Source organism: Cynocephalus volans, chromosome 17, assembly GCF_027409185.1.
Source record: "Cynocephalus volans isolate mCynVol1 chromosome 17, mCynVol1.pri, whole genome shotgun sequence".
In the NCBI taxonomy this organism is placed as follows: domain Eukaryota; kingdom Metazoa; phylum Chordata; class Mammalia; order Dermoptera; family Cynocephalidae; genus Cynocephalus; species Cynocephalus volans.
Window position 1 is genome coordinate 22,651,108 of NC_084476.1, and position 20,768 is coordinate 22,671,875.

A 20,768-nucleotide genomic window follows, 5' to 3' on the forward strand; every position below is an offset into this window, starting at 1 on the left:
TTTTGTTGCTTGTGCTTTCGGTGTCATATCTAAGAAACTATTGCCTAGTGCAAGATTATAAAAATTTATCCTTATGTTTTCTCTTAAAAGTTTTATAGTCTAAGCCCTTACATTAAGGTCCCATGATTCATTTTTAGTTGATTTTTATCTGTGGTGTGAGGCAAGGGTCTAACTTCATTCTTTGGCATGTAGATATGTAATTGTCTTAGCACCATTTCCTGGAAAAAACAAATATTCTTTTCCTGCTCAATTGTTGTAGCACCCTTGTTGAAAATCAACTGACATAGATGTAAGGGTTTATTTCTGGATTCTGAATTCTATTCCACTGACCTATATGTATCTCCAATGCCAGTGCCACACTGTCTTGATCACTATAGTTTGTAATAAGTTTTGAAACTAGAAAGAGTGAGTCTTCCAACTTTGATCTTTTTCCAGACTGTTTTGACTATTCTGGGTCACTTGCATTTCCTTATGAATTTTGGAATCAACTTGTCAGTTTCTGCTACCAAAAAAAAGTCAGCTGGGATTTTGATAGGGATTACAATGAATCTGTAAATGATTTTTTGAGGATTATTGCCATCTTAACAATATCAAGTCTTCTGATTCATGAACATGGGATGTCTTTCCACCTACTTAGGTTTTCTTTCATTTCTGCCAACAATGTTTTAAAGTTTTCAGTGTACATGTCTTGTACTTTTTGTTAAATTTATTCCTATTTTATTCTTTTTGATGCTATTATAAATGGAATTGTTTTCCAAATTTCATTTTTGGATTGCTCATTCCTAGTGTATAGAAATACAATTGATTTTTGTATATTGTATATACAAATAATATTTTTATATATTGATATTATATTCTGCAACCTTGGCTTATCAGTTCTAATAATTTTGTTTTGTAGATTCCTTATGATTTTATACATACAAGATGGTGTCCCTTGTGTGTAGAGATGGTGTTACTTCTTCCTCGCCAATCTGTTTCAGTGTGATGTTGAATAGAATGGGTAAAAATAGAAATCCCTGGCTTGTTCCTGATCTTAGGAGGAAAGCGTTCAGTCTTTCACCCTTAAATATAATAGCAGCTGTGGAATTTTCATGTTCTTTCTCAGGGTGAGGATGTTCCCTTTTATTCCTAATTTGTCATATTTTTATCATGAAAAAGCACTGGATTTTGTCAAATGCTCTTTCTGCATCTATTGGGATGACTGTGTGATGTTTGTTCTTTATTCTATTAATATGGTATATTATATTGACTTATCTTCATATGTTGAACCAGCCTTGCATTTCTAGGGTAAATCTCACTCTCTCGTGGTCTGTAATCTTTATTCAGAATTTATTTTTGCTAGTATTTTATTAAGGATTTCAGTGTCTGTTCATAAGGGATATTAATCTGTAGGTTTCTTTTTTGTGATGTCTCTGTCTGGTCTGGGTATTGGGATGATACTGGCTTTATAGAACCAGCTGTGACAAGTTCTACCTGTTCATTTTTGCACTCTGATTGTTGTCTCCTATACATCTATCAGGTACGAAGAAGGGGTAATTTTTCAAAACAGTTTTACTGAAGTAAGACTTAAGATAAAATGTAACAGTACGATCTGATTAGTTTTGACACACACACACACACACACACACACACACACACACACACACACACACACACACACACACACACACACACACACACACACACACACACACACACACCGTGTAATCATCACTACAATCCAGAAAATAACCTACCCCTCAGCCCCAAAAAGTTTCCTCATGCCCTTCTGTAATCTTTCCTTTGGGCCTACCCTCCCATCTCCAGGAACCTGATCTGCTCTCTCTCACTGTAGAATAATTTGCATTTTCCATAATTTTATACCAATGGAATCACACAGTGTGCACTCTTTTTTATCTGATTTCTTTCACTCAGCCTAATTATTTTGAGAATTATCCATGTTGTTGCATGTATCAATAGTTCAATCCTTGAAGTGCTGAATTGAAGTCCATTGCATGGATACACCACAATTTCTTAATATATCCACCTGCTGACATACATTTGAGTTTTTTTTCTAGTTTGGGGCTATTAAAATAAAGCTGCTATGAATCTTCAAGTATGAGTGTACTTCAAAACATGCAGGGAAAAATAGAATTAAAAAGATAATACGAATCTTTCCATGAACGTTTTGAAGTACCCTCATATAGTCTTCGTGTGGAAAAATGTCCTTATTTACGTTGGGTAAATATCCAGGAGTGAAATGGTTAGATTATATAATAGGGATATGCTTAACTCTTAAAAAAAAAAACTGCCCAACTGTTTCCAAAATGGTTGTACCATTTTACATTCCTATGATCACAGTATGAAAGTTCCAGTCGCTCTACATTCCTGCCAACACTTGGTATGGTCAGTCTTCTTAAATTTTTCACCATCCTTATAGCTGTGCAGAGCTCTTTGTAAATCCTGGATATTAATCTTTATCAGATATATGATTTGGAAATATTTTCTCCAGTATGTGGCTTGTCTTTTCATTCTGTTAACAGTGTTCCTTAAAGAGCAAAAGTTTAAATATTGGTGAAGTCCAATCTATCAAATTTTCATTTATAGATCATGCTTTTGCTGTCATATCCATAAAAAATCTTTGTTTAATCTAAGGTCTCAAAGATTTCCTTCTATGCTTTGTTGTAGAAATGTTATCATTTTAGGGTTTACATTTAGGTGTATGATGCACTTTAATTTTCATACATGGTATGAGATATCCAATTGTCCAGCACCATTTGCTGAAAAAGACTATTTAGTATTTGTTGAATTGCCTTTGCACTTTTATTAAAAATCAGTTCTCCACATATATATATATATTTCTGAACCCTCTATTCTGTTCCTTTGGTCTATTGGTATATTTATGGCAATACCATGAGTTCTTGATTATTATAGATTTATAATGTCTTGAAATCAAGTACCATTCATTCTCCAACATTGCTGTATTTCAAAGTTGTTTCAGATATTCTAGGTCCTTTGAATTTCCATATGAGCTTTAGAATCAGTTTGTCATTTACTACAAAAAAATCTTGATGAAATTTTGATTGGGATTGTGCTGAATCTACAGACCTATTTGAGGAAAATTGACATTTTAACAATATAGTCTTTTGGCCCATGAATGTAGTATATATCTCCATTTATTTAGGTCTTCCTCAATTTTTCTTAGCAATGTTTTATAGTTTTCAGCACACATATGTTGCACACCTAATGTCCTATGTATTTCTAAGTATTTCATATTTTTATGCTATTGTAAACAGTATTGCTTTTTAAATTTCAAATTCTGATTGCTCATTGATAGTGTATAAAAATATAATTCACTTGTGCATTCTGGAGTTCTGCAATCTTGCTAAACTCACTCACTTTAGTAGCTTTATTGTGGATTCTACTGGATTTCCACATAGACAATCATTTTGTCTACAAATAAAAAGTTTTAGCTTTCCTTTTTGATATGAATGCATTTTGCTTATTTTTCTTGCCTTATTGCACTGGCTAGAATCACCAGTACAACGCTGAATAGCAGTGTGAGAACAGATATCCTTGACCTATTTCTGCTCTTTGGGAGAAAGCATTCGGTCAGTCACCACTAAGTACGCTGTTAACTGTAGGTTTTTCATGGATGTCCTTTATCAAGTTGAAGAAGTTCCCTCCGATGCCTAGTTTGTTGAGAGTTTTTATCAAAAATGGAATGTTTTTTTGTTTTGTTTTGTTTAATTTTATTACGTCGATATACATTGTGGCTGATTATTGCTCCCCATCACCAAAACCTCCCTCCCTCCTCCCTCCCACCCTCCCCCCAACAATGTCCTTTCTGTTTGCTTGTCGTATCAACTTCAAGTAATTGTGGTTGTCAAATCTTCTCCCCCCCCCAGTTTTTTTTTTGTGTGTGTGTGTGTGTGTGTGTGTGAATTATATATTAATTTTTAGCTCCTACCAATAAGTGAGAACATGTGGTATTTCTCTTTCTGTGCCTGACTTGTTTCACTTAATATAATTATCTCAAGGTCCATCCATGTTGTTGCAAATGGCAGTATTTCATTCGTCTTTATAGCTGAGTAGTATTCCATTGTGTAGATGTACCACATTTTCCGTATCCACTCATCTGATGATAGGCATTTGGGCTGGTTCCAACTCTTGGCTATTGTAAAGAGTGCTGCGATGAACATTGGGGAACAGGTATACCTTCGACTTGATGATTTCCATTCCTCTGGGTATATTCCCAGCAGTGGGATAGCTGGGTCATATGGTAGATCTATCTGCAATTGTTTGAGGAACCTCCAGACCATTTTCCATAGAGGCTGCACCATTTTGCAGTCCCACCAACAACGTATGAGAGTTCCTTTTTCTCCGCAACCTCGCCAGCATTTATCGTTCAGGGTCTTTTGGATTTTGGCCATCCTAACTGGGGTTAGATGGTATCTCAGTGTGGTTTTGATTTGCATTTCCCGGATGCTGAGTGATGTTGAGCATTTTTTCATATGTCTGTTGGCCATTTGTATATCTTCCTTAGAGAAATGCCTACTTAGCTCTTTTGCCCATTTTTTAATTGGGTTGCTTGTTTTTTTCTTGTAAAGTTGTTTGAGTTCCTTATATATTCTGGATATTAATCCTTTGTCATATATATATTTTGCAAATATTTTCTCCCACTCTGTTGGTTGTCTTTTAACTCTGTTGTTTCTTTTGCTGTGCAGAAGCTTTTTAGTTTGATATAATCCCATTTGTTTATTTTTCCTTTGGTTGCCTGTGCTTTTGGGGTCGTATTCATGAAGTCTGTGCCCAGTCCTATTTCCTGAAGTGTTTCTCCTATGTTTTCTTTAAGAAGTTTTATTGTTTCAGGGTGTATATTTAAATCCTTAATCCACAAAAATGAAATGTTTTTTGTCAAATACTTTTCCTGCATCTACTGAGATGATCGAGTGGGTTTTCTTCTTTAGTTTGTTAATATGGTGAATTACATTAATTTATTTTCAAATGTTATACCATCCTTGCATTCTTGGAATAAACCCCACTTAGTCATGATGTATTGACCTTTCTATATAAACCCCACTTAGTCATGATGTATTGACCTTTCTATATATTCTTAGATTTGTCTTGCTAAAATTTTACTGAGAATTGTTGTATCTATATTTATGAGGTATATTGCTCTGTAGTTTTCTTTTCTTGTAATGCCTTTGGCTTTGACATCAGGGTAATACTTGCCCCATGGAATGAGTTGGAAAGTATTCTCCTCTTCAATTTTCTGGGAGAGTTTATGTAGAATTGGTATTATTTCTTCCATAAAATACTGAGTACAATTTACCAGTGATGCCATCTGGGCCTCTTTCATTCCCGATGTTAGTAGTTTGTATATTCTCTCTTTATTTCTGATTAGTCTACTTAGAGGCTTATCCATATTATAGATCTTCTCCAAAAAGAACACCCAATATTTGATTTTTCTTATTCTTTTTCTCTTTCTTATTTATGTTCTTCACTATGTTCTTCCTTCAGTTTTCTTTGTTTTCAATTTGCTTTTTTAAATCTAGTTTCTTAAAATGGAATCTGAGGCCATCGATTTAAGACTTCTTCCCTAATATAAGAGCATTGCTATCAATATCCCCCTAGGTACTGTCTTAGCAGCATTCCACCAATTTTGATATGCTGTGTTTTCACTTTCATTCAATTCAAAATACTAATTTCCCTTTTGACTTTTTCTTTGACTCATGGGTCATTTAGACATTTGTTACTTAGTTTCCAAATATTTGGGAATTTTCCAACATCCCTTTGTTATTGATTTTTAATTTCATTTCATTATGGTGACAGAACATCCTTTGTGTGACTTGAATCCTTTTAAACCTATTAAGACTGGTTTTAAGGCCCAAGATATGATCTGTCTTGGCAAATGTTCTGTCTGTATGCACTTAAAAAGAATGTATATCTTGCTGATATTGGGTGCAGTAGCATTCTATAAATGTCAATTAGGTTAAGTTGGGTGGTAACATTGTTCTGGTTTTCTCCACCCTTACTGATTTGCTGTCTACTTGTTCTATCCACTACTGAGAGAAATAGATTGAAATCCTCAACTCTAATTGTGGATTTGTCATCTTCTCCTTGTAGTTCTATCAGTTTTTGCTTAATTAGTTTGAAGATCTATTATTAGGTGCATAAACATTTAGGATTCCTATGTCATCTGGGTAAATTGACCTCTTAATCATTATGAAATGAACTTTTTTTTTTTTTTACTGTTAATAGTCTTTGCTCTGAGATCTATTTTGTCTGATATTAAAATTGCTACTCCAGTTTTCTTCGGATAAGCATTAGCGCAGTATATTTTTTCCATACCTTTTCTTTAACCTATTTGTGTCTTTGTATTTAGAGTAGGTTTCTTGTAGCAGTGCATACATAGTTGGGTTGTGCTTTTTCATCCAATCTGACAATCTCTGGTTTTAATTGGTGTGTTCAGACCATTTGCTGTTTGATTTCTATTTGTCCCATCCATTCTTTGTTCATTCCTCCCTCTTTTCCCAGGCAGGGGTAAGCTGAATTCAGCCCCTGGGACAGTGGGGGAATGAAGGCAGAACAGTACAGAGAGAGCACTGGCCCCGATCGGCAGGGTCTGGGATCTGGATGAGACTGCCTCCCCTCATTATGAAGGGGCCACTCAGGTCTCATTTCTCAGCCTCCCGCACTACGCTGCTCAGGGGAATCAGAACAGTATCTGGTACCCAGAGAGTGTGTTGTTTAGCCCTTGTCACAGAGCAGGCAGGTGGCTTCTGGGTCTGTGTGTGCCTGTGTGAATGCAAGGGCTTTTGTGTTTGTGTGTGCATGTGAGTGTGCGTGCACGAGTGTGTATGTGTGAGAATGTGCGTGTGAATGTGTGTACACGTGGGTGTGTGCATGTGTGTGCTTTTGAGACTGTGTGCACGTGTATTCCCTGGGACTCACTCACCGTCTGGCCTTTGGATCCAGGCTCTCCCTGGTTCCCAGGAAGCCCCGTTCCGCCCTCTGTCCCTCGCTTGCCAGGGGGACCCAGCTGCCCGGGTAACCCACTTTCACCCTTAAAGAAACACACCAAAATTGCCAGTCAAAGTGGGGAAATGGTTCTGGGGAGGGGAAGGGGGGCCTAGGAGAGCTAGAACAGTGATTCCACAGGGTCCACTGAGATCTGGATGCTGGGGCAACAGACAGAGACCTGGGGGATGCAGGGGATAAAGGGGCAAAACTTCAGCATCCTTAGGAGGAAGGTCTCTTTCCCTATGCTGAAATTCGGGGTCCCACCTCCCCCTTCACTCTCCTCTGTATCAGTTCTCCCAACACACCATGCAGTTCCCACCTCCACACCTCTGTTCACACTGTTCCTCCTGCCTCCACCCCTGTTTTTCTCATTCAAATCCTCCCTGGGTCAAGGCCATTTCTCCCTCTGACTGCTGTCCTCACAGAGGGTTCCAGACTTTCCCCAACTAAACCTTGAGCTCAGGGAGAACAAGAACCCTGTCTGAGTCATTCATCTAAATCCTCCCTTCAGTGTGTAACCCTGGGCTCAGCGTGGGAAGCTTTCTAAAGATGCCTGGAGGAGGATCCCAGTGGCAATGTCTGTGACTCCACAAAGGCCCACAAGAGGGCGCCCGTGGACAATGCAATAACCAGATGACGGTTTCCAGGGCCTGGTAGGGGCGGTCTGTACAGCTACCTGGATAAACTACCCTTTAAGTCTGGTTCAAACTTGGGGCAGGGATCCCCAAGAAAGGTCAACAGCGTGTATTGCATTTTCACACAGGCCTGGGACATGGGTACCCAAAGAGTCAGTACCATTACAGTCAGTACCAAGGAAGAAAGGCTGGAGGGCAGATGAATGGCTTAAGAAGGGTCTGACCTGGAATCCCGGGGGCCCCTGTGCTCCAGGCAAGCCAGCCACACCTGGGTTTCCTCTCTTCCCAGCAGGGCCCATAGGGCCAGGGTCTCCATCATCTCCCTGCTCCCCCTGTAAAGGAAGTAGGCAAAGGAGGTTCTCTCCTGTTTCAGGAATAGGCGGTCAAGGAGGCAGGATGGGTCCAAGCCCAGCTGAACTCTGGGTATAGCAGGAGGGAAGGAGGTCATCCTGCCTGTGTGCAAGAAGGCTGGACCAGGGGCACAGGATGAGCTGAGGATTTGTGGGTGGGGATGGAAAGGAGCTTAAAAACTAGGAGCTTTGTCCACTGGGGAGGGGATGAGCTGAACCGCCTTCTGGGTGATGGCATCGCAGAGAGACAGTCAGAAGGGCCACACTCCAGGCCCAAAGGGATGAGGCGGATGCCCACCCAATAGTATCCCTGGAAACTTCTGGATATGTTGGTTCTGGCCCATCCACATTTCCCAACCAGCTTCTCTGGCACATGGCCTGTGGAAGTCCCCCTTACACCTAGTCTCAAGTGGAGATGCCGTCTGTTAACCCCAAGTGCTACTCACTTGCTGCCCTGTGTGACCATCTCTGCCAGGAAGACCATCTGGTCCAGCGATGCCCTCGGGGCCCTGTCTCCCCACCACGCCCCGGGGTCCCGGCAGCCCCTGCAGGCCCTGGGGGACATAAGGAACTGGTGAGGTCTCCTAAGGAGGGCAGGGAGGCTGGTGGGAAGGCAGCAGCTACAGGTTACTCACCTGCATTCCCCTCCGGCCTGGTGCCCCGGCCTTGCCTTTCTTTCCCTTTGGTCCCTGAAAAATCAAGGGCCATTTGACAGAGGCTGCTGGAGGAGGTGTGGAACCCTAGGAGCTCTGGAAGGAGGCGTTGGGAGGATTGGGGCCCCTGGGTGAGGTTCTGATTCCACAGATGGACCCACGCACGTTGGCCTTGGACCTGCAGTGCTGCCTCTGAGCCTGCTCTGGGCCTGGTGTCCCCTCACTGGCTCCCATGCTGCAGAGGCTCTTGGCATTAGGCCACCTGATCCATTTGATCCTCAAGAGTGTGGCCAGCCCTGAGGGGTGTGGGTGGAGGGGCGCATGGCTGGGGGAGGGGGACGACATTAAAATGGCACTGGCCCAACCTCAGTGGAGGATGCAGGAGCCCTGGGTCCTAGGAGGAAGTTCTTCCTCCACGAGCATCCTTGTCTCTTCCTTCTTTCTCCCCCACGCTTCACCTTCCCAGTTTTCTCTCTTTTTCTACATCATGGTATAGTGGAGAGAAAAGCTGGCTTTGGCTCTTAACAGCCCTGGGTTCAAGTCTCACTAGCTGACCTCAGGCCGGTGGCTCCCCTCCTGGAGCCCTTGCAAAACGGAGCTGACCAGCCCTTCTCCCTCGGGCTGTTTGGAGGGAAATGTTAGCATGGCCTGAAGTGCATTGTAGGGCTCACGGTGGGCGCTGGTTCAGTTCCCTCCCAGCCCTGCCTCTGACTTGCTGTGTGACCCTGGGCCAGCCTTTTCCCTTCCCTGGGCCTCAGTCTCCCAAGTGAGCATCCAGCTCTCTTACCTCTTCGCCTTTTGATCCTTTGGGTCCCGGCAGCCCCCGGGGTCCCGGATGCCCCTGCAAACCAAGGTGAGATGACGCAAGGCAGCCCCAGGACTCTCTCCCGGGGAGTGTGGCCAGTCTCCGCCTGGAGGAGGAGGTGTGGGGAGGGGTTTGGGGGTGCAGGTTCTAGGACTGCCCCCAGGGTCAGGGCAGGAGAAACCAGATGGGCTGCCCCAGGTCCTCCTACAGGGGGAAGGGGAGGGTTCCCTTTAAGCTTTAAAGGGCCCAGTTCTTTAATTCCCACTGCTCCACCCCCCTCAGGGCAGGAGGCAGGATGGGATAGGAAGCACCACTCACGGGTTGGCCCTGCTGGCCGGGCTTTCCACGGAGGCCTTGCACACCCTCCTGTCCCTGGAAGCCAAGGAGAGACAGGTGAGGGGCCCCATCTTGGGGGCCAGGGCAGGACCAGGGGAAGCCCTGGTTCTTCCTAGCCACATGTCACTGTCCCTCTCTGGGTCTCAGCTTCCTCATCTGCAAAATGGGTGGAACAATGACCCCACCCACATGGACAAAGGAGAGGCCTCGGTGGCTGTCACTGCTTCTGCTGGGAGAGCTGTTCTTGGCCACAGATGGGGAGAATGAGGCCCTCAGAGGGGAAGGGGCTACTCAGGACCATGCTGAAAGGAAACCATCAGCAGACACAAGGCGCAGATGGTCTCTCTCCCCCACCTCACCCTCTCTGGCCCTCAGGAAAGAACCCTTCCCCTTGCAGTGTGAATGTAGGTCCTGGGCCTCAAAGGGGTGTTGTGCGTCTGGCCTGGGTGCTGATGGTGGGAGAAGAATGCCTATGTTCTGGTGAAGGCTGCCCTCTCTTATGACACCCCCGATCCTGCCAGCAGGTAGGAGCTCTGATACTTACAGGGTAGCCAGGGTCCCCCGATTCCCCGCGGTCTCCTTGATCACCCACAGGGCCCTGAATGACAAGAACAACAGCAAAATATGGGCCACCAGGCACAGAGGATGCCAGCCAGGGCTGCTGGCTACAGCCTCTGCAGAGCTCTTGCCCCTGCTCAGCCTGCCCCGCCCCCCATGGCGGGAGGCCCCGGCTCCACCTAGGATGCCATCCAGTCCAGGGGATGGAAGTGGGGGGCTTACCCGATCTCCAGGGGGCCCGGGCGGCCCCTCGGCCTTGCCATCGTCACCTTGCTCCCCCTGCAGACACAGAACCAGCTTTAGGATAAACTGCTTGCTCCTGGGGAATCTGAAGAATTCCAGGCCGAAAGGGCCTTCCTCAGAGATGAAATCCAGCCTAGTTAGCGTAACAGATGGGGAGACTGAGTCCAGACAGGGCAGGGCAGGCGTGTCTGGGCCAGACCCAGGCATGGTGTGCAGCCAGGATCAGGGAACACAGAAAGGGCTCTGTGCCCTCCACCCCTGTGGGTTCCCCCACTCCGACCTCTCAAGTGAGATCAGCTCGGAGGCAGAGGGCTCGGTTCATGTCCTGGCTTTGCACAGGTCCAGCAACACGAAAATTCAACACATCCCTTGTCTCTGAGCTCTTTCCCTCAGCTGGAGAATGGGGGAATGGTGGGGTGAAGGGGATAATGGGTGACACCCACAGTGCGGTGGTGAGGATTCCATGAAATGACGCAGAAGTTCCTGTCTGGGCCGGCAGAGACTCACACTAGTTCTTCCCGCTGGCATGCATGGGCACCACACGGGCCGGACACAGGCAGACTCACCGTTCCTCACAACAACCCTCTGCAGCAGGTGTTGTTATTATCCCCATTTTACAGATGAGGACACCGAGGCACAGAGAGGTGATGTGACCAGCTCAGAGTTATTCAGCCCTCAATAAGAGTCCCTTTCTCTGATCCGTGCTGGGAGTAAGTGGACAAAGAACCAACTTTAGGACAAACTTCCTACTCTTCCATGGGAACCCCAGAGAAGGATCCAGGCTGCCCTCCAGGTTGTACTCAGCAGCTGGCCAACTTGGGGGTCTCGTTCATAAGACAGTTTCCTCTGTGCAAAACAGGATCAGAAAGCCTCACAGTGCTGCTCTGAGGATTTGGTCAGGAAAGCACACTGAACTCTCGGTGAGCTGCTGCCCACAGAGCACAGCTCATGCAAACTGCTGCTGTCGATAATAACGGCAGTGACAGCGTGTCACCTCGGATGTGGTCAGAGACAGATGGGGGAGGAGCAGAGTTTATAACTGAGTTCCTTGAGCCACGGCAGGCCACCTGAGGCCCACCGGCAGGACAGGTGGCTGGACACTACTCTCCAGCTACAAAGAAGGTATAAACAGAACAGCAAATGGCAGAATCTTGGGGCTCAAATACTCCAGCCCTAGAAAACTGGCATCACCTCCCCTGGAGGTCCATTCTGGGCAGGGGGTTCAAGCCAGGGCATCCCTGAGCCCCCTAGTCCACAGAGATTGAAGGGGAGGCCTGAGAGGCAGGAGAGAGGGAAACGGTCCCTGGGGCACACGCTTGGCCGGAGCCGGTTGGGAAGCTGGCGGCTGGACAACTTAACCCGGGCCTCTGTGGCTCCTGCGCGCAGATGCTGATGAGGTCTAGAAGCAGCTGCACCCAGGGGATGGCCCAGGGAGCAAGGATTTCCTCTTATCCTTGCCCACTCTCTATGGCTCTTTGACCCAGTGCTCAGTCCCACTGCCAAGGGAGGCAGCTGGCCTGGGGGGCTTTGGGGCAGGGGTGGTGTTGACCCAGCGTGTTTCATGAGCAGGCACTTCACAAGGTTTGATTCGTACACTGTCTCACAGAATCTATACTGCAACCCTACAGTGCTGGGGCTACTGTCCCCACTTTACAGATGGGGAAACTCAGGCCCAGGGTGAAAGGACCCTAGCCAAGCCCACTCAGGAATCAAGGGATGGTCTGGGCCAAAAGCCAGCTATCCAGTTTGTCTCCCCTAGTCCCTGCATCATGGCTGTAGTTGGGGGCATTTTTTTAGCACCAGGAACCCGGTGGAACACTCCCCACCCCTGTTCCCAGTCTCATCGCATCTCCCCAGTTCCTTTGGCCACCAGCTTCATAGACACATGCCCCTTGGTGGTGGAGGAGTGTTCAAGGTCAACAGCATACTGGCTTATCATATTGGGCCTGCTGTTGGCTAGGGGAGCAGGGACTGGCATCAGACAGATGGAGTCCAAATCCTGGCCTTGCTATCTTCCTCCTGCTGGCCCTGGGCTGGCCCCTGAGCATCCTGTTCCACCTGTCATATGGAAAAATGACACCTCCAGGCCAGGATCATGGTGAGGATTATGGGGGACAGAGCTTAGCACATGGTTGTGTGCTTCAGTAGGTCTTCCCCAGAAACCTGCTCTCTCTCTTCCCAGCAACATCCAGTTAGCAGTTGGCTATTTCTATTTTTGAGCTCCTGAAGACATCATTCCCAGCCCCTAGCTTACTAAGTCCTGCGTGAGTACATGTTGGATAGCTGGAAGAATGAATTAATATAATAATACCTTATGAGTCAGAAAATACACCTGGCTGACACAGGTGATGTCCCGCTTAGCCTTAGCCTCGTGTTCCCAATGCAGGATCAGGGGCTCCTGGGGACTCACCCAAGGTCCCAGCAAACTTAGGGCAGACTTGGTGTTAGGTTCCCATTCTCAGCAGCCACAGAGACTGTTTCTGGGGCTGCAGACAGCTGGGCAAAGTACTGGGGCACACTGGCTCCTTTTTGTTCAGGGTCCTTGTTAATCCCTTTTGTGCCAGCCCTGACAGGCTGTGAGGACCGAGGAGGGACTCGGAGTGGCACTTTCTGCAGCTCTGTGTGGACTCTGTCAGAGCCTGCGGCCCATTCTGATTGCAGATTTGTAGTTCTCCATGCAGGAGGAAGGGGCCAGCTGGCTAGCAAGTCAGGCCAGCGTGATTCACTCGATAGCGGGATTTAGTTAGTGGGCAGCTGACTCAGCCAAAGGAGAGCTGGGGAGGTGGGGACAGGGGGACTGCTGTGGCCGCCTGCTAGGAGGCATTCCAGCTGAGCAATCTGGGAGGGGAGGAGTGAGGAAAGGAGGGAGGGACTCAGAGCTGCTGATGGAGACTCAGAGATGGGTTCTGGGGCCTTGGGATGTGACCCAGGGCTGATGCTTTGGATCTTCTGGCCCTCCATGTCCCCATGTGCAGTGGGGACGAGTCCAGTGATCAGCAAGGTTCCTTCCAGCAATTCCTCCTCATTTGCCAGCCTAAGCCTCGCTCAGCACTCTCCCCTCACTCTCACTGCGTGATCTCACTCTCATGCAAGGCCTCAACTCCCATGTTCACATAGATGATGGAATTATAGTCTCAGCCATGACATGCTCGACATTCATTTCCCGTTTGACCCTAAGCCCTGTGAGGGCAGGGATTGAGTCTGCTTTTGTTGCAGTGCTGGGCACAGAGATGACACCCAATGCATAGTGCTGAACGTGGATCTAATATCTCCTGCCTCCTGGCCGGCCACTGTGTGGGCAGAGAGTGAGCCACCACTGGCTTCCCATGCTACCCCAGCCACAGGTACCCGAGGGCCTGCCCCTGCTGGCTCCAGAGCTGACCTCAGCCCCAGATATGAGGTGGCAGTTGCTTCTCCAAGAGCAAACACCCACCTTTTCGCCTTTTGGCCCAGGAGGTCCAAGGGGTCCCACAATGCCTTTGTGTCCCTAGAGGAAAACGAGATGGAGAGAAGTAAGAGCAGGGGTAGTGAGGACTCAGGAGGGACAACCAGCAAAGGAAAGGAACTCAGAGATGGAGACCCTGGGCTGAGAAATCAGGTCCTGGCTCTGCCCCAACTAGCTGTACGGCTCTGAGCAAGTCCTGAGCGCCTTTACACCCTGGCCTTCCAGACATGCTGTGCAGGTGCCAGATACACCTCTAAGGGGTGTTCCAGCTGGGCTGGTCAGGGGGGCTCTGACTACCATGCCCTGAAGCAGACCTGGGAGGAGATTTGGGGACAGGGACAGGAGCGAGGGCAGAACACTTTCCTCAGCAGACTTCCCAGGCTGTGGCCAGGACTGCAGGTGCAGATACCACCCATGGGCTCCTCACACCCTCTGCAGCTCCCCTGTCTTCTTTGCCTCCTCCCACTTCTGTTTTCCTTTGCCTCTCCTCCCCTCCCTGCTGCATCTCTTTCAGATGCTGGGTTTAGAGCCACAGAGACTGGGGCTAGGATCTCACCTCCAAACTCAACAAGCTGTCGGCCCTTGCACGTGCTCTTTATCCTCCTCAAACCTCAGTTTCTCTTTCTGACCAAGCCCCATGACTCTCTGAGCCCTGGTCTCCCCATATGTGTAATGAGGGTTTGGCTCAGCCACCTCTAAGGAGGTGCCAGCTTGGATGCAAAAATGGGCTAAGGCTATTCCCTTCCACAGGCAGTGGCTGTGAAGCTCCCAGATGCAGCATGTGGAGCACCTAGCACCTGCGGGAAATACCCAGGAGCGCTCAGGGATGGGCAATCTCACTGTCTGCCCCACGCCTACCCGTCCTATCTGTGGTCCTCTACCCCCACCCTCGTCTATGGGCCCAGGGGCTCTCTGGAGCAGGTCAGAGCCCACATCTTCAGTGGTCCAGGGGCCGACCCTCAGCTGGGAGGTGCTGGGGGCAGAGGCCGAAGTGTCCAGGCCTGCAGGACAGAGTTCCAGAGAAGGGAGGAGGTGAGATTTCCTTAAGGCAGCATCTGCTTACATCGTAACCAGCCAGTCCCGGTTCTCCTTGGGCCCCCATCCGTCCTGGAGCACCCTATGGGAGGAGGAGACCCTCGTTGGTACAGAGTGTGGCTCTCACAGCAGGGACACAGGCAGTCTCTCCCCCAGGCTCTAGCCCCACTTGTCCAGCAGCCTGGCCCGTCCATGCTGCCCAGAAACACGGCATGAGAGCAAGGCCCAAAGCAAAGTCTTCACCCTCCCCCTGCAGCGCCCCACCCCCACCCCAGCCTGCCCTTCTCCTTGTTCCAGGGGCTCAGGACAGCCGACTGCTAAATTTCCAGAACTTTTATGAGCCAATTAAACAGAGTCGTGATTAAAAATTAAATTTTATGAACTTACAGTTAAATCAATTTCTTTAAAAAACCAAGATAATAGATACTCAAAACTCATCCCTTCCTAATCATTTTGCTACATTTTACTATTACCTATACTCTGAGGTTATTTACGCCTACTGACTCGTTTGGCAGAAACACTGTATCACCGAGCGCTACTGAGGATCTTCTCCCAGCTCCGCCCTCAATGACGTCACGTCATAGCTGGGAGCATTTACTCTGCGGACACTGGTCCATGCCACACACCAGCACGGATGCTTATCGTTGCACGTTGCACACCGCCTGCTCAGAGGTGCTGCACCTCCTCTGCACCTCCCTTGTTCTCCCTTGGGGGTCTTCATCTCCCCGCAGCTGTCAAAGCCCTCCAGACCCCTTCCTTCAGGGCAGCTCAGCAGTGCCCTGGGACACCCTCAGACTCATCCAGGAACTGCAATGGCTTCACCCTGACCCTCATGAAGCTATTCCCAGTGGGAAAACTCCTTGCTTAATAAAAACACTCCCAACAGTCTGGTCCCCTATCCCCATCCCAATAGCAGGGCTTATTTAAACTCTGGGTCCATAGAGGGCTTCAGGAGACCCACAGACCCCTTCAAACTGCAAGAAATATTTTGTATTGTGTGTACTTTTCCAGAGAGAGGGGCTGAAGCTTTCGGCAGTTCCCAAAGCGATCCATGATTCCAAAGAGGTGGCTGGGACAGTGACCACCCAGGGGTGCAGCTAATAGCTGGGGTGGGCGATACCAGCGCAGAGGAACATGGTGCCCCCTTTCTTGCCTGTGGTCCCCTCTGTTCCATGCCTGATTCCCATCCCAGCCATAGAGTCCTCACCGTTGGTCCCAGGCTGCCCCGGGACCCTTTAGGGCCTGGGGTGCCAGGGGGTCCGGGATCTCCAGGGACGCCCATCTCACCCAGCTGTCCTTGGTAGCCCTTGGCACCCTGCAGTGGGAGGAGAGACAAACTGTCAGCAGGGCACAGCAGGAGTTGGGGGTTGGGGGAGAAAGAGGGAAGGGGAGGAAGGACATGGGCCCATTGTGGCAGGACGGTGTGGGGGGACCTACCTTGGCTCCGCTCCGGCCCTTCTCGCCTTGCTTCCCTGGTTTTCCTTCAGGACCCTGAAGGGAAAGAGCAAGAGAAAGATGAGAAATGAGAGAAAATTGAGGCAGATCCATGGAGCAGTCAGACCATTAGCTCTGGAAGCAGACTGCCTGGCTCAAAACTGATTCTTCCACTCATCACCATGTGACCTTGAGCCTGATCTAACTTCCTGTGCTCAGCACCCTGGGCTGGGAAGTGGGGACAGTGTCATATTTGGCTCACAGAGTTTCAGAATTCAACTCAGTGACACAGCTCAGGAACATATTTCCAACAGTGGCTGGCCATAGCAAGTGCTTGGGTTAAATGCTGGATGTGGTTTCTGCAACCACGGCTATCTGTTGCTGTTGCTGGCTATGCTGCTGTCATGGTTACTGTTAGGTGCCCAGGGGCGTCCTAATGGGGGCAGCTCTCTGCACCAAGCTCTCTCCACATGCCAAACACTATTCCACCCTCCTAACAACCCAGAATGTTAGGCCCAATAAGACGCCCTTCCACAGATTGGGGCAGCAAATCTCCCAAAGATGAAGAGACTTGCCCAGGGTCCCAGCTGGTGCGTGGGAGGGCCTGATTTAACCCCTGCTCTGTGTGGTTCCATGTCCAGGGCCCTTTCTACCCCCTCTTCTCCCACCTGGCTCAGGATCCCCATTGGTGACATGAGACAGCAGAAGTCTTCTAGGTTTCCTCCATCTCTGAGATGTAGTGCATCACTTCTGTACAATCTGTGAGGCTGTGTCCACTGACAGGGTCCTGCTCTCTCAGGGACTGGCCTTGAGGGGCCTCTCACAGTGGGGCATTGTGCTGGGAAGGTCAGCTGCCCTTCTCTACTCTCCCAGGGATCCCCAGTCCATCACTCTAACAAGCAGCTCTGCCCCTTTCCCACAGGACATCCCGACCCCGGGACAGGGGAGGGGGGCAATCCAGCTTTGTCTTCACATTCTTCAGGGAAACTCTGCTCAGTAGGGGTGAGTGAGTGTGTGTGGGTGTGCATGTGTGAGTGTAAGAGACAGAGAGAGAGTGCAGACCCTGGGCACACTGGGTGGGGATGTAGGGGGTAGGGCAGGCAGTGGTTTTGGCCTGGAAGGGATTTTCTGACTACAAGCCTCAAGGGAGCTGGAAAGAACATCTACGCTCTTGGCAAGCACTAAAGAGCTGGTTTGATTCAATCCCTCTGGCTGCATTCACAGAGGCACATGCTGTAGGGTGAGGGAGGTGATGGTCCCGTCTGGGAATAGGTGTCGCACTGTAAGAGGAGGCACTGACCAATGGTGATGGAAAGGGAGCAGGGAGAGGAGATGCTAGAGGAACGAGGAAACACATGGACCAACCCAGAGGAACTTAATTCCTGTCTGCAGATTTCTGCAGCTGTTCTGGGGCAGGGACAGCCAGTTGTCTGGGATGGTCAGTGTATGGAAATTATAGGAAGGCTGGCTTTGATTCAGCATAGGCTTTGTCTGCTCAAAAGACACAATGTGGCAAAAGTGTAGTGGGGAAGATGACTCTATCCCAAAGGGAGGCACCAGTCAGACCACACTGTGGTCCTCAGGAAAGGAAGAATGGTGGCCCTGGAAGGAACCAAGGACAGACTTCCTGCATCCTGGCACTTAAGTCCTTACGTGTCCCTGGACAAGTTCTGCCCTTTCTCGGGACCTCGGTTTCTCCATCTCTAATATGAAGGTCTTGCCTCTAACTACATATGGCTAGTAGGCGCTTGCAATATGGCTGTTGTAAGAAACTCAATCATTAATTCTATTTAACTTTAATTAATTAAAAATTAAATCTAAAAGCTGACACCCAATTCAGTTACTGGAAAACTTTTAAGTATGCTTGGAGCAGCTTGGTGGTATATGAATCTACTTTGGTGCTTGGGTATATGAATCTACTTTGTCAACTGTAAGTTTTATGAAATCTAAATACAGATCAAGTATTTCCAGTGAAAATTTACATCTAAATTGAGATGTGCAGTGAGTGTTAAACACACACTGGATTTCAAAGACTTAGTACAAAAAGGAGAATGCAAAATATCTCAATGATTTTTTTATATTGATTACATATTGAAATGATATTTTGGATATATTGGGCTAAATAAAATACATTATTAAAATTAATTTCACCTTTTTTAACCCTTTTAAAATGTAAAATCACATTTTAAATACTACAAAATTTTAAATTGCATACGTGGCTTCTATTCTGTTTCTGTTGGACAGCACTAGGCTATCTCAGGTCTCTTGCTTCTCCAGTAATAAAATATTAACAATCCTCACGGCCTTAACCATAGGCCAGGCTCTGTGACCAGGCTCTGTATAAATTCTCATTCAATTCTCACCAGTGTTGGGTGGAATGGATTATTTATCCCATTTTAGAGCTAAAGAAACTGAGTCTCAGTGAGATAAAGGCACCGTCTGTGGGCAAGCCAGATAGGTTAGAAGTGAGACATGGATCCTGTTTCTGGGGTACCCTGTCCCAGGCTGGTCCTGGTCAGGCAATAGTGAGGTCATGACACAGTGGTTGGTGGAATTTGCCGTGGACTGAGGTAATCGCAATGGCTGGCTGATCCCTTGTCAAAGAAATGAGTCAGGGCCTAAGCATTCAGCACAAGGGCAGGGAGATGGGAGCCTGGGACTCCCCCAGGACAGGGCACCACTTGTTCTGCTGTGCCATCTCCCACTGAGAGCATCCCCATGGTGGGAAATCCTGAGTAAGGGCTGGAGCATCCAGTAGGGTGGGGTGTGGGGCTGGAATGAAGACTTGTGCTGGGCCCCAGCCATATAGATGCATTTCTGGAAAGGCCCTGATGGCTCATAAAATTCTATTTTTAAACACTCGACTGTTTCCAGGGTAGGGAGTGGGAGGTATTTGTCCTGCAGCCATGATGCAAAAGAGACTCAAATACAGGCTCCTCACTGCCTCCATCACCCCTCACACACACAAGCTGGCCCCAGTGACTCTCCTTCCAGTCCTGACACATGAGAAGTGGGAGGGAAGGCAAATACTGACATTAACACTGCTACCCACAACAACAACAAACACATCACCATCACCACGACCACTATCACAACCACAGCCACTGCTGCCACCATTACCACCAGTACTGCCATCATCATCATCACCACCATCACCACCATCATCACCACCATCACAGTCACTATCACAATCCCCGTCACTGCTGCCATCACTAACAACACCTTCAACACCACCATCAGCATCACCAGCACCACCATCATCATCACCAACACCATCATCACAGCCACTATCACAACCCCCACCACTGCCACCATCACCATTACCATCACCATCATCACCACCATCATCACTGCCACCGTCACCATCACCATCATCACCATCACCACCACCATCACCATCATCATCACCACCATCATCACCACCACCATCACCACCATCATCACCACCACCATCACCATATCACCATCACCATCACCACCACCATCACCATCACCATCATCATCACCACCATCACCACCACCACCATCACCACCGTCATCACCATCACCACCACCATCACCACCATCATCACAGCCACTGTCACAACCCCCGTCACTGCCGCTATCACCACCACCACCTTCAACACCATCACAGCCACTAACACAATCCCCACAACTGCCACCACCACCACCACCATCATCACCACCACCATCACCATCACCACCACCATCACCACCATCATCACCACCACCATCACCATCATCATCACCATCACCACCACCATCATCACCATCATCACAGCCACTATCACAACCCCTGTCACTGCTGCCATCACCACCACCACCTTCAACACCATCACAGCCACTAACACAATCCCCACGACTGCCACCACCACCACCATCACCATCATCACAGCCACTAACACAACCCCTGTCACTGCTGCCATCATCACCACCACCATCACCACTGCCATTATCATCACCACCCACTATCAACATCAACACCACCATCACCACCACCACTACTATCATCACTGCCACCATCACCACCACCACCATCACCACTGCCATTATCATCACCACCCACTATCAACATCAACACCACCATCACCATCACCACCACCATCACCATCAACACCAACACCACTACCACCACCACTGTTGCTTACACGACCAGCCTTAACCACACATCCATCACCACCACCACCAGCACCAGCACCAGCACCATCATCATCACCACCACCATCACCATCATCACCATCACCACCATCACCATCGTCATCACCACCA

The 20,768-nt window shown here is 48.2% G+C and overlaps 1 protein-coding gene across 1 annotated transcript in view; it reads right to left on the minus strand.

Moving 5' to 3' along the window:
* COL27A1 (collagen type XXVII alpha 1 chain) overlaps window positions 1-20,768 on the minus strand; it is a 148,223-nt gene that overhangs the window by 14,657 nt on the left and 112,798 nt on the right. Inside the window, exons 38-49 of the mRNA XM_063081986.1 lie at window positions 16,503-16,556; window positions 16,273-16,380; window positions 15,094-15,147; window positions 14,019-14,072; window positions 10,565-10,621; window positions 10,329-10,382; window positions 9,767-9,820; window positions 9,431-9,484; window positions 8,626-8,679; window positions 8,437-8,544; window positions 7,865-7,972; window positions 6,941-7,048 (exon numbers count right to left, since the gene is read on the minus strand). Coding sequence (XP_062938056.1) covers window positions 6,941-7,048; window positions 7,865-7,972; window positions 8,437-8,544; window positions 8,626-8,679; window positions 9,431-9,484; window positions 9,767-9,820; window positions 10,329-10,382; window positions 10,565-10,621; window positions 14,019-14,072; window positions 15,094-15,147; window positions 16,273-16,380; window positions 16,503-16,556 — 867 coding nt within the window. The remainder of the gene's footprint in view (window positions 1-6,940; window positions 7,049-7,864; window positions 7,973-8,436; window positions 8,545-8,625; window positions 8,680-9,430; window positions 9,485-9,766; window positions 9,821-10,328; window positions 10,383-10,564; window positions 10,622-14,018; window positions 14,073-15,093; window positions 15,148-16,272; window positions 16,381-16,502; window positions 16,557-20,768) is intronic.